Source organism: Fringilla coelebs, assembly GCF_963513975.1.
Source record: "Fringilla coelebs genome assembly, chromosome: 14".
NCBI classification, from domain to species: domain Eukaryota; kingdom Metazoa; phylum Chordata; class Aves; order Passeriformes; family Fringillidae; genus Fringilla; species Fringilla coelebs.
Genome location: NC_140040.1, coordinates 16,060,320 through 16,074,319, shown reverse-complemented (window position 1 = coordinate 16,074,319; position 14,000 = coordinate 16,060,320). Strand labels below are relative to the sequence as shown.

Below are 14,000 nucleotides of genomic sequence, written 5' to 3'. Positions count from 1 at the left end.
TCCTTGCAGGGACTGCAGTGTTAGTTTTAAAAGCCATATATACCAAAACCATGAAAGAAACTCTCCTGGTCTGAGAAGTGCATCTGCAATTAGAATGCAGCTCACAATCCATATTAAAGAGAGCATGGCTTTGTAATAGAACACAGCAGTGAGCCTGATAAAAATTATTTTGCTCTATAGCACTAATGAAAGCTATAGCATTAAAGCTCGGCTTATGTGGGATCTCAGCTAGAATCAACTGCAGTATGCATCTTTTTTTCTTCATTACTGCCTAGAAATAATGCTTAAATAATTATTCTTTGTAATATTGTTTGTAATTCTAATGGAGGTAGCTCTGGGCTCATTGCAATAGTGCCAGTTATGAGCAGCAACAGCCCTAGAATGAAAAATGGGCATGTTTTTAATTCAGATTATTTTTCCATAAATGTGAAGGAGATTTGGATCATTACCTGTGACACTTGGGTTGCCAAAGTAACCTTGACTAGCCAGCTGATGTTTGCACAGCTCATGGCACTGTCACCATGGAGACCTGTCCATGTGATTTTGCAGGCATGATGCAGTTGCAGGCGTCTCAGAGAGGAATTAATTGTTGGTGAGCAATGCTCATGCAGACAGCTCTGCCCTGGCAGACAGAGCCTGCACTCAAACACCAGCTAAATTCTTCACTTTTGCTTTAGTGCACAGAGAGGACCAGGGCAAGGGTAACAGAAGGGAGCTCCCTGGGCTGTTGTAAGGCAAACACTGAGTTCTCCTGATGGAAAGTTCATGCTCAGATTGGGAGGAGTGGTCAGAGAGTGCTGATCTGTGTAAAACCCATGCTTGAATGATAATGTTCATTTACAGAGCATTTGTTTGAGTGATTGAAGGCTATGGAACATTCCAGGTATTCCTTTTTTCTCCTCCCAGTACCTGCTCTCCCTCATTCATGCGTGACCTGGTGATGTCAGGGAAGTTACTCCAGTAGAGCAGGGGCTGAAATCTGTCTGCACATACAGGATATTCAAAATTCTCCTCCAAAAGCGGCTGTCATGCTGTGCTTTCCATCCTGACCTCTGATGAACCTCACAATGGGACTGTGAAGTGGATTTTGGGTCTGTTTTGCACAACACCAAAGCAAAGACCACACAAACCTTTTGATAAGAGATATGGTTCTGTTTCTGATGGTTAAGCAGGCTAAAGGGTGCTCCCTCCTTTCTCCTTATTCTTTGGAAAACAGAAGTCAGCCAGCCTGAAGATAAAATCATTTTGCTGTGGCAAAATGCTTTGTTCCACCTCTTTTACTTAATTCTGAATGGGCTGGATGAGGAGAGCAGGTCAGAAGGTGCTGTTACTATTTCTGGGTGCTACAGCTGTGATGAGCAGGCTGCAGCAGGAGCAGGTGGGGGTTCTGTGCCATGACCTACACCCCTCAAGGAGACACAGCCCAGGCTTCAGAAACTGCCCAAGAGCCAGGATGGAATGGGTGAGCCAGCAGAAGAACAGTGTCACTGGGCTTGGGGCATGCAGTGACATTTGGGGAACTGCTGTGAAGAATCACTGGAGCAGCAGTTTGGAGATGTCTGTGTTGGACACTCTCTAATGTGAAAAAAAACCCACCAAAAAATGGATGTTTAAAAATAATACTGGGCAGAGGTGCTCACAGGAGGGGGGGTGGGTGGAAGGGACTTGGGTTGGTGGCCAGATGCAGGGAGTAAATGTTGCTCCTTTTGATTTTGCTTTTGGTGTGAAGAATCAGCTGAAGGATTAAAGAGGGGGGTGTAGCTGGAAAAGCAGGGTTTTAGACTGGTAGGTGCAGCACAGCTTAAAATTTATGAGGGGGATAATTTCATGGCTAGAGAGGAACAGTCATGACATGCTGGAAGGCTTGGACATTTTCAGTGTGCAAGCAGAGGATGAAAGGTGAGATTCTTTGAGATGATGTATAAAAATAAACAGTAATCTTGAACCTAAAGGTGTGGAACTAATGAGAGGGAAAATTGCAATTGTAGATCATAACCTGAACTGATGCTCTGCTTCACTGTGCCCATCTGCTACTGAGGGATGTTTCCTTTGGGTGCTGATAACCTTTGTGACAGCTCGTGATGATACAGTGTTGGAATGACTGGGGAGTTTTAGGGATTACACTGAGATAATTGAATTAACATCACTCCTGATGTGGATTAAATTTGTAATCTTATCATAAGATTCTTTAGCCTTTCATACCATGGCCTGATTTATCAAAAGGGGAGTGAAGGATTCCTTTATTGTGAATAGAAATCCTTTCTAATACCTCAGGGAAAAACACTGTCATCAGAGGGCCTCAAGAAAAGGAAGGACAAAGCCCTCTGCCACCTTCCAATAAACCTGCCTTAGCTGACAGTGAGGGGGTAAAGAAGTTGTCTGCAAAAATGGAACTGTAATCTGTAGATGGGAGTTTGTGCAACAGACTGCATCCAGCCTCATACAGCTAAAGAAAATCCCCTCTTCTCCTGCACCAGTGTCTTTCAATGGCTTTTTTTTTTTTTCAGAAGTAAATGTAGAACTTCACTAAAAAAAAAAAAATCAATAAAATTAATCACATTACTGAGCTAAACAGCATCATGTAGGATGATGAAAACATTGTGCTGTGACATTTCCACTAGGAAGCTTTTCCATGGCATGTTGCCTTCATTGTTTCTCCCTCCTGAACTCCCCATTACTGCCGTGGGCCCGAAGCCCCCAGTGTGCTGTGCTGGCAGAGAGAGTGGTTTCATGATCCAGCTCCCAGTCTCGTTCATTTTCCTCCTGAGACTGGTTCCTTGTAAGAGCCAAATGCAGAAATGGATCATTATGTTTAAAATAACATCTGAAGGCTTGAAAATAGCATCCATTTCTTAGGTAGGCTGCATTTCTCTTTCACACTGCGAAATGGTGCAGCAGATAATTAGTAATACATTTTCCACTTAAATTTCCCTGTATTTATAAAGCAGTAGGCTGCTCTTGCTATGTTCTAACAGCAAAATGAAGTTCCTGAGCCAACTGAATGTCAGCAAGAATTTAGGAATACATCAGTAGAGATTACTGTGGGCTCCTGGTTTTGAATGCAAGCAGACAACAAATTAGTTTGGTAGTAAAATGGGTAAGTAAGTGGGGGCCTGACTGTAGCAATACAAAGTTGGAGCATAATTGTTTGTTTCAGGCATGTATTATTTATAGAGGATCAGACTTGCACCCAGGAAAGTGTCTCTATACAGGAACTTTCCAAAGGAAAAGGAACCAAGACAGCAGAGGTGGAGACCTGAAAGGAAAGACTTAAGAAGAGAAGCCAGACAAGAAATCTGTCCCAGTTACTGATTCCACCTGGGAAAACTAAAAACAAACAAGAAAAATCCAAGGAGAATATAGGGAAAAAAAGGAGAATTAAGGCAGGGGTACAATATGTATTTCAGGGAAAAAAGTGTCTTTTAGTAGATTTTAAATAGACTGGGTTTACACCCTGACATCAAAAGCTGTGGAAAAGCAGAGTAATCAGAAGCTGGCTGCAAATATGTAAATACAGTGCCAGCATGTTATATTAGTTGTTCTGTTTGGAATACACCTTGGTTTTCATTGTTTTAGCATTGCAGGTACTGTTTGAGTAAAAATTGTGTAGTGCTTGTTATTTTTAATTTCAATATGAAAATCCCTTGTGTCTGGTCAGAGTGGTTACAGGTAATAACATGCTTGAATTGGAGCTTTTGTAACCTATATTTCTCAAAGAGAAGAGTATTGCAAATTAGTCAGGAGCACTGACAGAGACTTCATTAAACTTCTCTAAGTCATTTGTGGGTATATGGTGATTCCTGAAAGCTGGTTTCTTACTTGCTGTAGTAGTGCTTCACTATCTGCTATTATTACTACTTTACTATGTAGAAGGAAGAAATTGACATAATTATTATTCTCTTTTTTCTATGCAAGCTTGTATTTTACTTTGAAGGAAAATTGCTGTCAGCTCACTAAAGACAGAATAACCGTAATGAAATCATACTGAGGTCCCAGAGCATCCACAGGTGCTGTGTTCAGTAGTGGAAAATAGTTTATGCCTGTTACTGTAGAGGATTCACTTTTGCTTTTAATGAAATAAAAACTTTGCAAATCATTAACTAAAGAGAAATTGAAATATGAGTTTTCTTGAGAGGTACTATATCAATTCAGTGTATCATTGCCAGGAGCAATGGCAATGACTACTGTGTAATAGTTCTGGTTCCATTGCAGAGCTTTGACAGAAATTGTGTCAGTCTGGGGGCTCTCAAGGCTAAAATCTGCAATTTGGCTCTAGGTCAGACACAGACCCTCTCAGGGCTGAGCCATCCTGAAAGCAAGCACAGGACAATGGAATTTTGTACTTTATTCCAGTGGAAACACCTCATATCAGTAAACACCCCTTTGCACTCTTTCCAATCCTAGAGCCCTCTGATGATGATACTACACAAGAATAATTTCAATTAACACCTCCACATAAACAAAAGTAAAATCCATTTACTTGGCTTTGAGCTGACAAATGCAAACAATATAGCAGCCAATATGGAATAATTGGTGAAAAGAGATTTAGGGATTCTGCTTACAGAATGCTGTAAGAAGAGGGAAACCCTTGTGATTCTTTCTGCTGGAAGGGATGTTTATTTTGAATCAAACTTCTGCCACTTTAGGGAACCTCCAGAAAATTCCAGAATTTCTACAAGCCTCCCTGTACAACCAATTAACCCTGGGTCTGGTTTTAGCCAAGTGCAGAGGGATGCACTCTCTTCATTAGGAATATGCAAACACTGAGGCACAAACTCACAGAAGCTCCTCCCTCTGTGAAAGGCACAGAAAAAAACTAAAAGTTTCCCTATGGTCTGTGCAGAACAATTTAACCATACTTGCACAGCAAAGAAGGTTTTTAACCCTCTCTGTCCCCTACAGGAGAAGAGGGAATGGTTTTAATAAGCACCTTGGGAAACAAGTAGTTGCAGTCTTGGTTGAACAAGTGGACTGTTAGCAGCCATAAACATAAAATTACTCATTTCTAAAATAGCTCATGGTCTCTTAACTCAGACACTGTGTGCTGAATGGCATTGCACCAGGACAGAGTTGGACTGACTGGGTAGGTAAGTTGCAAATAACACTGAAAGGCACAGATGTTGTATCAGCTTTTCAAATTCTTTTCAATGTTTTTATATATTTTAATAGCTCCATCTGGATGCCATAGCCACTATTATTGTTACAAGTTTTATTGTTCCCTCTGCCTCTGCCTGCTGTTTGCATTTGCAAGTTACTTACAAGTGTCTTGGAAACAACTCCTGAACCTTTCTCCAGGGGCTTAAATTTGATATTGTGAAAAAAGCAGGGAAAGCACATTTTCTCAAATTTGCCTTGCTAAATACGATATGGTACAAATTAAAATAAATGTTGCATGCCCTGCTTTCCACATGATGTTCTGGTTATAAATTTCAGTGGATGGGCAAGTGTGTTTGCTGATTTCTCCAATTCTGTTATTTATGCTGTGCTGTAACCTCCTAAAATCTTGATTTAGGTAATAACAGACATAAAAATTATACAGCTGCTGCTTCTCCAGCATCATGGCTGGATAAAGGAATATTATCCACAGTGCAGAGCCAGTCTGACAGGATAGTTCAGTGTTGTTTATGGTCTAAGGTAGCTTCATAAAAGGTATTGTGATTTTGTGGACTGCACTTGAGGTCAGCCTGCTATCCAGTGGGATTCATAAGACTGTGTTTTCTGAGGTGAATTTACCATAATGCCCTAAATTAGAAAGCCATTGCTTTTGCAGTGCAATTTTTCTTTTGTTCTAATGGAATTTTTCTTAAGCCTGGTATTTAATAATAGAGGGAACGCCTCTAAAATTCAAGGAGTAATTCTGAGTTCACTGCAGTCAGCTTCCCAAGTAAGGCTGACAGATGGGAAAGATATTTTGTGCTGTGCCCAGGATCCATTCCATTTAATTGGAAGTTGAATGTATAATATTTAAAAATCACATAGACATTCAGGGAATATTTTTGGGCCTGGACCCCAATTCAGGCTTTTAAACATACTGGGACCCATCAGGTCCCAGGTCAGGATTTTCTTTCAAACATATATGCCATTATTCTTAAAATATTCAATAGAACTATGTCACAGGTGCTAAATCCTATTAACATAAAACTCATTTTTGTCTCAACTGACCCTGTTATTCTGGCAAAGAGCAGCATGATGAGGATATGGGACAGCCTTTATGGGCACATTTTCAGTTCCTGAAGTTTCCCATGGTGGAAGTGAGGAAACTCTTGACATCTTCCAAGTTTTAGTGATTTATAGAACCATAAATTGGAAGAGACCTTAAAGCTTATCTCATTCCAGCCCCCTGCCATGGACAGGGACACCTTCCACTGTCCCAGGGTGCTCCAAGCCCTGTCCAGCCTGGCCTTGGGCACTGCCAGGGCTCCAGGGGCAGCCCCAGCTGCTCTGGGCACCCTGTGACTCAACAGTGGTCTGTATGCTGCACATTAAACATTCAGTGCAACACACACACAAATTCAATTTATCAACAATGAGCTCTCCTGAGTTGGGAAACTTCATACATCAAAACAAGCTTCTCTCCAGTGCACTTGTAAGAAGAGGTCCTTGTGCCTTTCTCTCATGCACTAATTGCAGCCAGCTGTTAAACAGATGGGTTTGGTGATACGGTAGGACACCAGTTATTTAACATCTTTATTTAAAAAATAAGGAAAAAAAGTGACAAGAATAAGGCAGTAAATGTTTGCCTAGGCAGCAAGACCCACAGTATTGCATTAATCCCAGCCATGGCCTGGGCGTGGTATTTCCTCTGTGGTAACCCATAAGAAATTGAAAAACATCATAGGCCAAATTGAAAAATGTTTCATACTTTCAGTGAAAGTAGGATGGCTTGATAAATATTCTGCAAAGGTGGAATGCAGTGAGCAACCCTTTAGAATTGCCTCCCTGAGCCTGTGTTTCTCCCTGCACCTCAGCTATCCATCACTTTGCTTCTGCATTAACCTTATGGATGTGTTTTGCTGTTCAGAGTCTGTCCTCAGGACTCACATCGCATTTTGGCAAACACAATGCAAAAGCCAGGCCTCTCAAAGTCACTAAAAAATGTTTAACTCCTCATCTTCTCTCAGGCAGCTCTTTGAGTGACCTTGCACAGAGCACGCCCTGAATGCTTCACTGGTTTTGGAAGGGAGGGACTCGGGGTTCCCCCAGGGTATCACTGAAAATTATCAATAGTGATCTTTCTTTCAGGTGAAGGAGGCCATGCAGAGAATCCATGACCGAGGAAATATAGGAAAACTCATTCTGGATGTGGAGAAAGCACCCACTCCCCTGGTGAGTGCAAAGCACAGACATGATGCACAGCCAGGCAGTGACTTCGGGACACATGTCCCTTGTAATGCTTTTTTGACACTGATTTCTTTCAATCTGTAGCACCCAAACACCACCAGTAACCATAAATTCTGTGTTTAACCCAAGAGAAATGTACTTGCTGAAGTGCCAGCAGTTACTCCTCTCTACTGAATCACTATCTGCTTCTCCAAAAATGTGCCAGCAAGTGCTGGACTGGGGTAAAACTGCCATGTGTCTTTCTGCCCTTGGGTTGGAAAACAGACTTTTCTCAAAATAAAAAATTCCTCTATTAATAAGCAGATTGAACAGGAAAAACCCAGTCAATATTGCTGCAGTGGGAAAACATAAAACTGCCTTCTGATTGCCATACTAAAGTTAGAGTATGCTTTTGGTAAGGATTTAGTTTATTGGTTTGTGTAATATATGAAGTAAAACACGTAAATATTTCCAGAAATATCCTGAAGGAAGACAGTAGTGGTGGAGCTCTGGTCCACTAGATTTGAACCCCTTAGGAAGGTCCAGAAACCTTTCAGAGAGCAGTGGTAAATGAAAGCCAGGCTCTCCTGAGCATTCACTGATGGTGTAGGAAAGAGCAGTAAAGAAGGTAATGCAAACCTGACTTTAAATCAATACTGATGTGTGAAGTTTGCTTCCAGATCTGAGAAACCTCCTGTTTCAAAAGAAAAGAACCTACACCTAGAGCTAAACTCTTACTCACTGTAAACTGCCCCCCAGTCTCATACAAATTCTCTGCAAGGAAAAGGAAGGCTTTGAGGACCTCACATGTGGAACAATACACTTTCACCAAGGGGTGTTAACTGAAAAATATGAGTAACTTCAGAGCAATGGTTTTTCTGCATTAAAATCAGGCTGTGTTTGGGATTTTTATTTCCACCAGAGGCTAATAATCAATCAGGGAAGGAACATCATTGCATTTCTCTTTAAAAAGTAAATGGGTCCCTTGGCTATTTGGTTTTGAAGTAGTTATAAGCTAATAGAAGAATCTTCTTGTGTCCTAAGAGAGGTAACATGGGTGTATAAGAGAATCCAGTCACACAATGTGTGCTGTTATACACTACCCCCATCCAGTGAACCAGACTCTTGTGCCTCCACAGACCTGTCCCACTGAGAGGGTGAAGTGCTGGAGGGTCCTGCACCTTTACACAGCTTGTAATAAATATTTCCATGTGAAAAAACCACTGTGTACTCCTTAAATGCTGTTCTGAGCTACAGATTCCTGCAATTGCCTACTGCCTGTGCAGGCATCTTCAGTAAAATATGAAAATGCAGTTTCTTCCCACTCCTGTATGATCTGGGATCTGCACTCTGTCGTGGGTGTATCCTGCCAGCATCTATAACTGTAAAGTTTCATTGGGTTTTTAATGTATAAAAGAAAGGAAAATGGCCCTGAGTTTTCACACTGTGCCTTAGATGGGGCCACCCATTAGAGCAGCTACGGGAGCTGTAACCCAGAGGTGCCACGTGCTGTAAACTTCCTACACCTCTGTGTTTCCTACCCAACCTTACTATCAGTTTACTACAAGTGCACAGAGCAGAGTCCTCGTGTGCAGCTGTCCTCCAGACAGCCTTCTGTCAGGAAACAGAGCTGTGAGCCGTGGGGGAGCAGCCTGCAGGTTTGGCTGGAAGGGTGCAGAGCCGGCAGAGGCTGCGCACAGACACCACACTCCTTTCCCTGTGGCAGCCCTGTCTCCTTGAGTTTCCAAGGTCTCTTTGTGCAGTGAATCCCACTGAAATGAGGAGGAGGCAAAGGGTGAGGAAGGTGCTGTGACATCCTTGATCTCTCACGGTGCAGATGGCCAACGACAGCACGGAGACCAGCGAGGCTGGGGAGGAGGAGGAGGACCACGAAGGGGACAACGAGAACAAGGAGCGCATGCCCTTCATCCAGTAGCAGCCAGAGGTGGGCAGGCAGCAGGAGCCGAGAAGGAGAAGGGAGCAAGACTGGGAAATCTCTTCTGTGCATCAGTGAACAAATGCTGTAGTACAGTGTGTGTTGTATTTGTTTGCAGTCAGCTGAGCTATGAGCTGTTGATCATTGTTGTTTTGAACTCAAGTGCCATTCTCATCCGGTGCAGTATTACCACATTTCTGTGTAATGCCCAGTTTCCCTGTAGGAGTCCCATGGATTTTTCTGTTCTTGTTTGAAAGCCTTATTAACTTACTGTGTAATTTTAGATGGGCATCTTTCTCATGCAAATTTCCAACATCTTTCATTAAGTTATTTGGGAGGTTTGGGCTTTTTTTTGCAAGTTGGAAACAGTAAAAAAAAAAAAAAATCCCTACTTGCTGTCTGAAAGATTCTAGTAACTGGAGGGATAATTTTCTATTTCTGGCTTTTCAGTGTTAAAATAGTTTTCCTTTAATGAACCACAAATAAAAGTTGCAACAAAGATTGCTTTTTATTTTCCTCAGTCATACTTTATCATTTCGCAAGCAATCCTATCTTCATTTTCAAAAGTACCTCATCCAGAATCATGGAATCTGAAATTGTGCAAGAAATCATTAATTGAGAGGCTTTGATCAACATCTTCTGGTAAGGACATATTGACTCATATGTCAAATTCAAACCAATTTTAAATTTCATTTTTAAGTTGCATTGGTAAGAATCACTTATCAGGATGTGGAAAAAAATTTGGTGGTGGAGTTTATTGCTCTGAAATTGCTAATGTGCAGTCAGTTGTCAGGCTGGAGCTGAATTCCTGCAGAAGTTAACCCTGTAAAAAATGAGGTTTAGGCCTTAATCCCACCACAAATCATGTACAGGGATAACTTCTATCTAGGTGAATTGTTCTATCAAAAGCTCTGCTCCTTATGTACAGTTACATTTATAATTATTAACAGGATCAAGTATTCAAAGACCAGCTAGTCTTATCTACCTCCCACTAGTGGAAACTATATCTAAACATGAAAAAATAAATACTTTTTCCACATCCTTCCCCTATCCAAACAGCAGCTACTCAGGTCCTCAACTGTCTTGTAAAACAGTTATTTTAAAATTACTGTGATCACGTACAGTAGAAATGCTGAAGGACTGGCAGAGACCTTGCATAATGCCTACAGCTTCAAATTAATATTTGTTTTTTCAAAAGAAGGTATTTACCCAGACACGATTAGCTGTTCACCAAAATCTACAAATAGCATGTTGTGATAGAAGCAAAAATTAATACAGAAATATGAAAAGTGGGGGTTTCTCAGAGTTTTCTCAGCGTGAGAGGACTTCTGGGTCTAGATGACTTTTATGTGTGGTTTTAGAAGATTCTCGTTAGGTTTTTTCTGTTTGTTTGGTTTTGCTGCCTGAGAATTAATGTCCATCTCTTTACACTGTACTCATGAAGTCGCTGTCAGATAATTGTGCAGATGGTTCATTCCGAAGGAGTTCCCCTTGGGTCAAACAAATTCAAAAATAACAGCAAGAAATAACTGTGGGGGAAAATGCCAAAAAGCTGTTGAACTATTGATCCAACCAGAACTTCATTTTTCTCTTCACTTCATTATAGTTGAGTTTATTTTCAAGCTGGACTTTCCTATACTTCCAGTGCCATTTCGGGCCCAAACAGGGACTTTTTCCACAGAAGAAAATATGTATTCAGTGAGAGTTTTCCATTTATTGGGCTTGCCAGTTGGACTTTTAAGAAGAGCCATTAGGTTTTCATGACTCATCAGCTGACAGCAGTAGGAAACATGCCCAATTTTGTTTTGCAGCTAGTGTAATGATGTTGTCCTGCAACAGACCTTAACATAACTAGGAATTTTGATTTGACGCCAAAGTGAGCAATATTGCTGGTGACCTTCGAGCTGGCAGTAAGTGGCATTCTCAAGGCCTTAAATTAGTAGGGCAAGCAGAATAGCAAACCCATTCTTCTGTTCTAAACCACAGTCTGGTGGGCTCTGCTTCTAAATTACCCTGCAAGACAAATATGGGTGATCTTGGTCATGGCCACAGACACCACAGGGACAACAATCACTTAATTTTGGCTAGTTCTTTCTGGTTTTGTTAGCAAGGCAAAAAGTACTCTTCATGTTAACTCATACCAATTTTAGGGCCATTTTCTGATCAGCAGAATATCAGGTACTTGCAGTGAGTACAAAGGAGTGCTGCTGGAGGTACCTGAGTGCAACGCAGCTGAGTGTGACCATCAGCAGGCTAAACTCTGCTCTGTGTTTTACTGGCACCAATAGAGCATGCAGGGAGGTTGCTGCTGATGTTAATGGAAGTTTTCCAGGCATCCATTCTGGAAGCAGGGTGTGTGCTAGCAGAATTTGGCCCACAAGCCCTAAGTACCTTTCAGGAGACCACAAGCAGTAGTGTCACACTGGCCGGGGTGGAGGCTGTGCTGGTCAAACTGGTGGAGCCCAGGCTCGTCACTGACCAAGTCTTACTGTAGCAGAAATGAAGGGTTGTGATTACTACTGACAGTGTTGTTTAAACAACTCTGAAACAATTGGGTAGTTTCTTCAAGTGAAACAAATTATTTCTCAATTTGCCTTAAAGGAACTGTGAAAGCTTCTTTAACTTAAGCCTGATTGAAGTGAACTGAAACACTGTTTAATTGTATTTGTTGCTTTAGAGCTTTTGTTATATTGTGCCTACAAAGCAAATTATGTTTACACAAAAATATAAATAAAATGTTGAGCATAGCATTATCCTTGGTCTCTATGTTTTATTCTAGTGTTATGGTCACTTTAGGAAACTGACTTGGAACTGCTCAAGAGGAAAATGTGAAGGGGGCTTATTTTCCATTTTGGTCACTGTGGGATATGCAAATAATTTACTTTGACTATTACAGAGTAAATCAACGTTACTAAAACTGCTGTGTGCTTCTTTACAGACCATTAACAATGTAGATACAAAATTTTGAATGTCACAGTCTAAGAAATTCAAAACATTATATGGACACCTTTTACCAAGTGTGTAGGGAAGTGTATTTTGATACAAAGAGAAACTAGAACTCAGACTGCCACAAAAGTTACCCTCAGAGAGACAGCTCCTGTCAGATATAAGAACTCCCTAATGGAATAATCTTAAAATAGAATCCAAAAGCAGTCATCACCAGATGAGCTTATAGAAAGCAGGAGGACATGACTGAGTTTTCAATCCCACTCTCCTGGGCCTTGGTTTCAACCCAGGGCTCCGTGTCTTTGGAAGAGCTGGTGATGGCTACCAAGCCCTTCAGTCATCTCCAGCCTGTACTGGAGTACACATGGCTTTAAAAGTCTGCACTGGCTTTAAAGGTCTGCACTGGCTTTAAAAGTCTGCACTGGCTTTAAAGGTCTGCACTGGCTTTAAAAGTCTGCACTGGCTTTAAAGGTCTGCACTGGCTTTAAAGGTCTCCCTACACGAGACAAAGTGAATGAACTTCAGTTTAATATCTAAACAAAGAGGGAGTGTTGGCTTTGGCTCATTTTAGCCATGCAGGACACATTCCAAAGCCTGTGATGTCCCTGGAAAATCTCACTTCAGTAGTTACCAAATCTGCTCTATAATCTCAAAGCTCATAGGAGCAGTGCTGAGTGTGAAGAGTAAATTTCTCCCCTCTGTTTTTAAGCTTTAATAAGCCAGTAATGATCAGTGCATCCATAATCACGGGGTCAGGACGAGGCTGAAAGCAAACAGCCATAGGCTTTTGCAAATTCTCTGTGATTATCACCAAAGCTCTGCCTTTGCCACCTTTCCCTCTGGGCCCTGTCACATATTCTACCACAGAGCAGGATGTGGCAGGTTGCCTTTGTGCAGCATCTGCATGAAATGCAAAAATACACCTCATCCTCCATTTGGTGCTTCTCCTCTCACTTTCTGGGTGCTCAGTGGTTCCTCCTGATTGGGTTTGTCAGGAAAGATTCTCCCAGTTTGGCCACGACTGCCAGCACAGCCCCCAGCTCTGGGAGAACTGCGCAGGACTCTGTCCCCTGGCAGCACTGGGGTCCCTTGATGTGAGCCAGTGCTTTGTTCCACTGCAGAAAGAGCCAGAACAGAGCACACACTCTGACAGCTGGGTGGAGCAAAGCACCTTCCTCCCAGGTAACTTGTGACAACGTGCTGGTGTTCTGCTGCCAGGGAGCAGCTCAGAGCACCGACACAAGCCCTGCTCTCCCTGCTCAGGGCTGGCTGATGGTGCCCAGCTGGCCCTGCCCAAGCTCTGCTCCTGTGCTTCCCTGGCATGGCTCTGCCAGCTCCCACCAGCACCCTGCAGGAGCTGCAAGGCACTGGGGGAACAGTGAGGAGGAGTGAGAGGATGAATGTGGGGGGAAAATGAATTGTGTGCTCTGCCCAAGAGAGGAGGATTTGAAGCATGTTTTCTGTTGATTCATGTGTGTGCTTGGAGGGGGTCCCAGCTTTTCTCTGAAGGGGTTCCACAGTCCCTGCAATATTCAATCATCATGGTTGCTCTCAGGTTGCACTTCAGGAAATCATTTTTTTTTACTTTCTGAAGGATATGGGTCACATCCACTCCCATGCCCCACAGAAACTCCAGATGGACATAACACACGTGGATTAACCCTTCTCATAGGGAAACCTTTCTCCTCACTTATGGGAACTGCAGGCATTTTGGGCAGGATGAGGGAAAATACGGAAGGAACAAGCATTGACAGCCCTCACAGTGATTGTCCTGTCTCTCAAAAACTCCTACACCTGC

The 14,000-nt window shown here is 42.2% G+C and overlaps 1 protein-coding gene across 1 annotated transcript in view; it reads left to right on the top strand.

The window, feature by feature from the left end:
* Window positions 1–9,256, top strand: part of VAT1L (vesicle amine transport 1 like) — a gene marked incomplete at both ends in the record, with an annotated part of 51,897 nt that extends 42,641 nt beyond the window's left edge. Inside the window, 2 exons of the mRNA XM_084215463.1 lie at window positions 7,243–7,326; window positions 9,158–9,256. Coding sequence (XP_084071589.1) covers window positions 7,243–7,326; window positions 9,158–9,256 — 183 coding nt within the window. The remainder of the gene's footprint in view (window positions 1–7,242; window positions 7,327–9,157) is intronic.
* Between the last annotated feature and the right edge of the window lie 4,744 nt (window positions 9,257–14,000).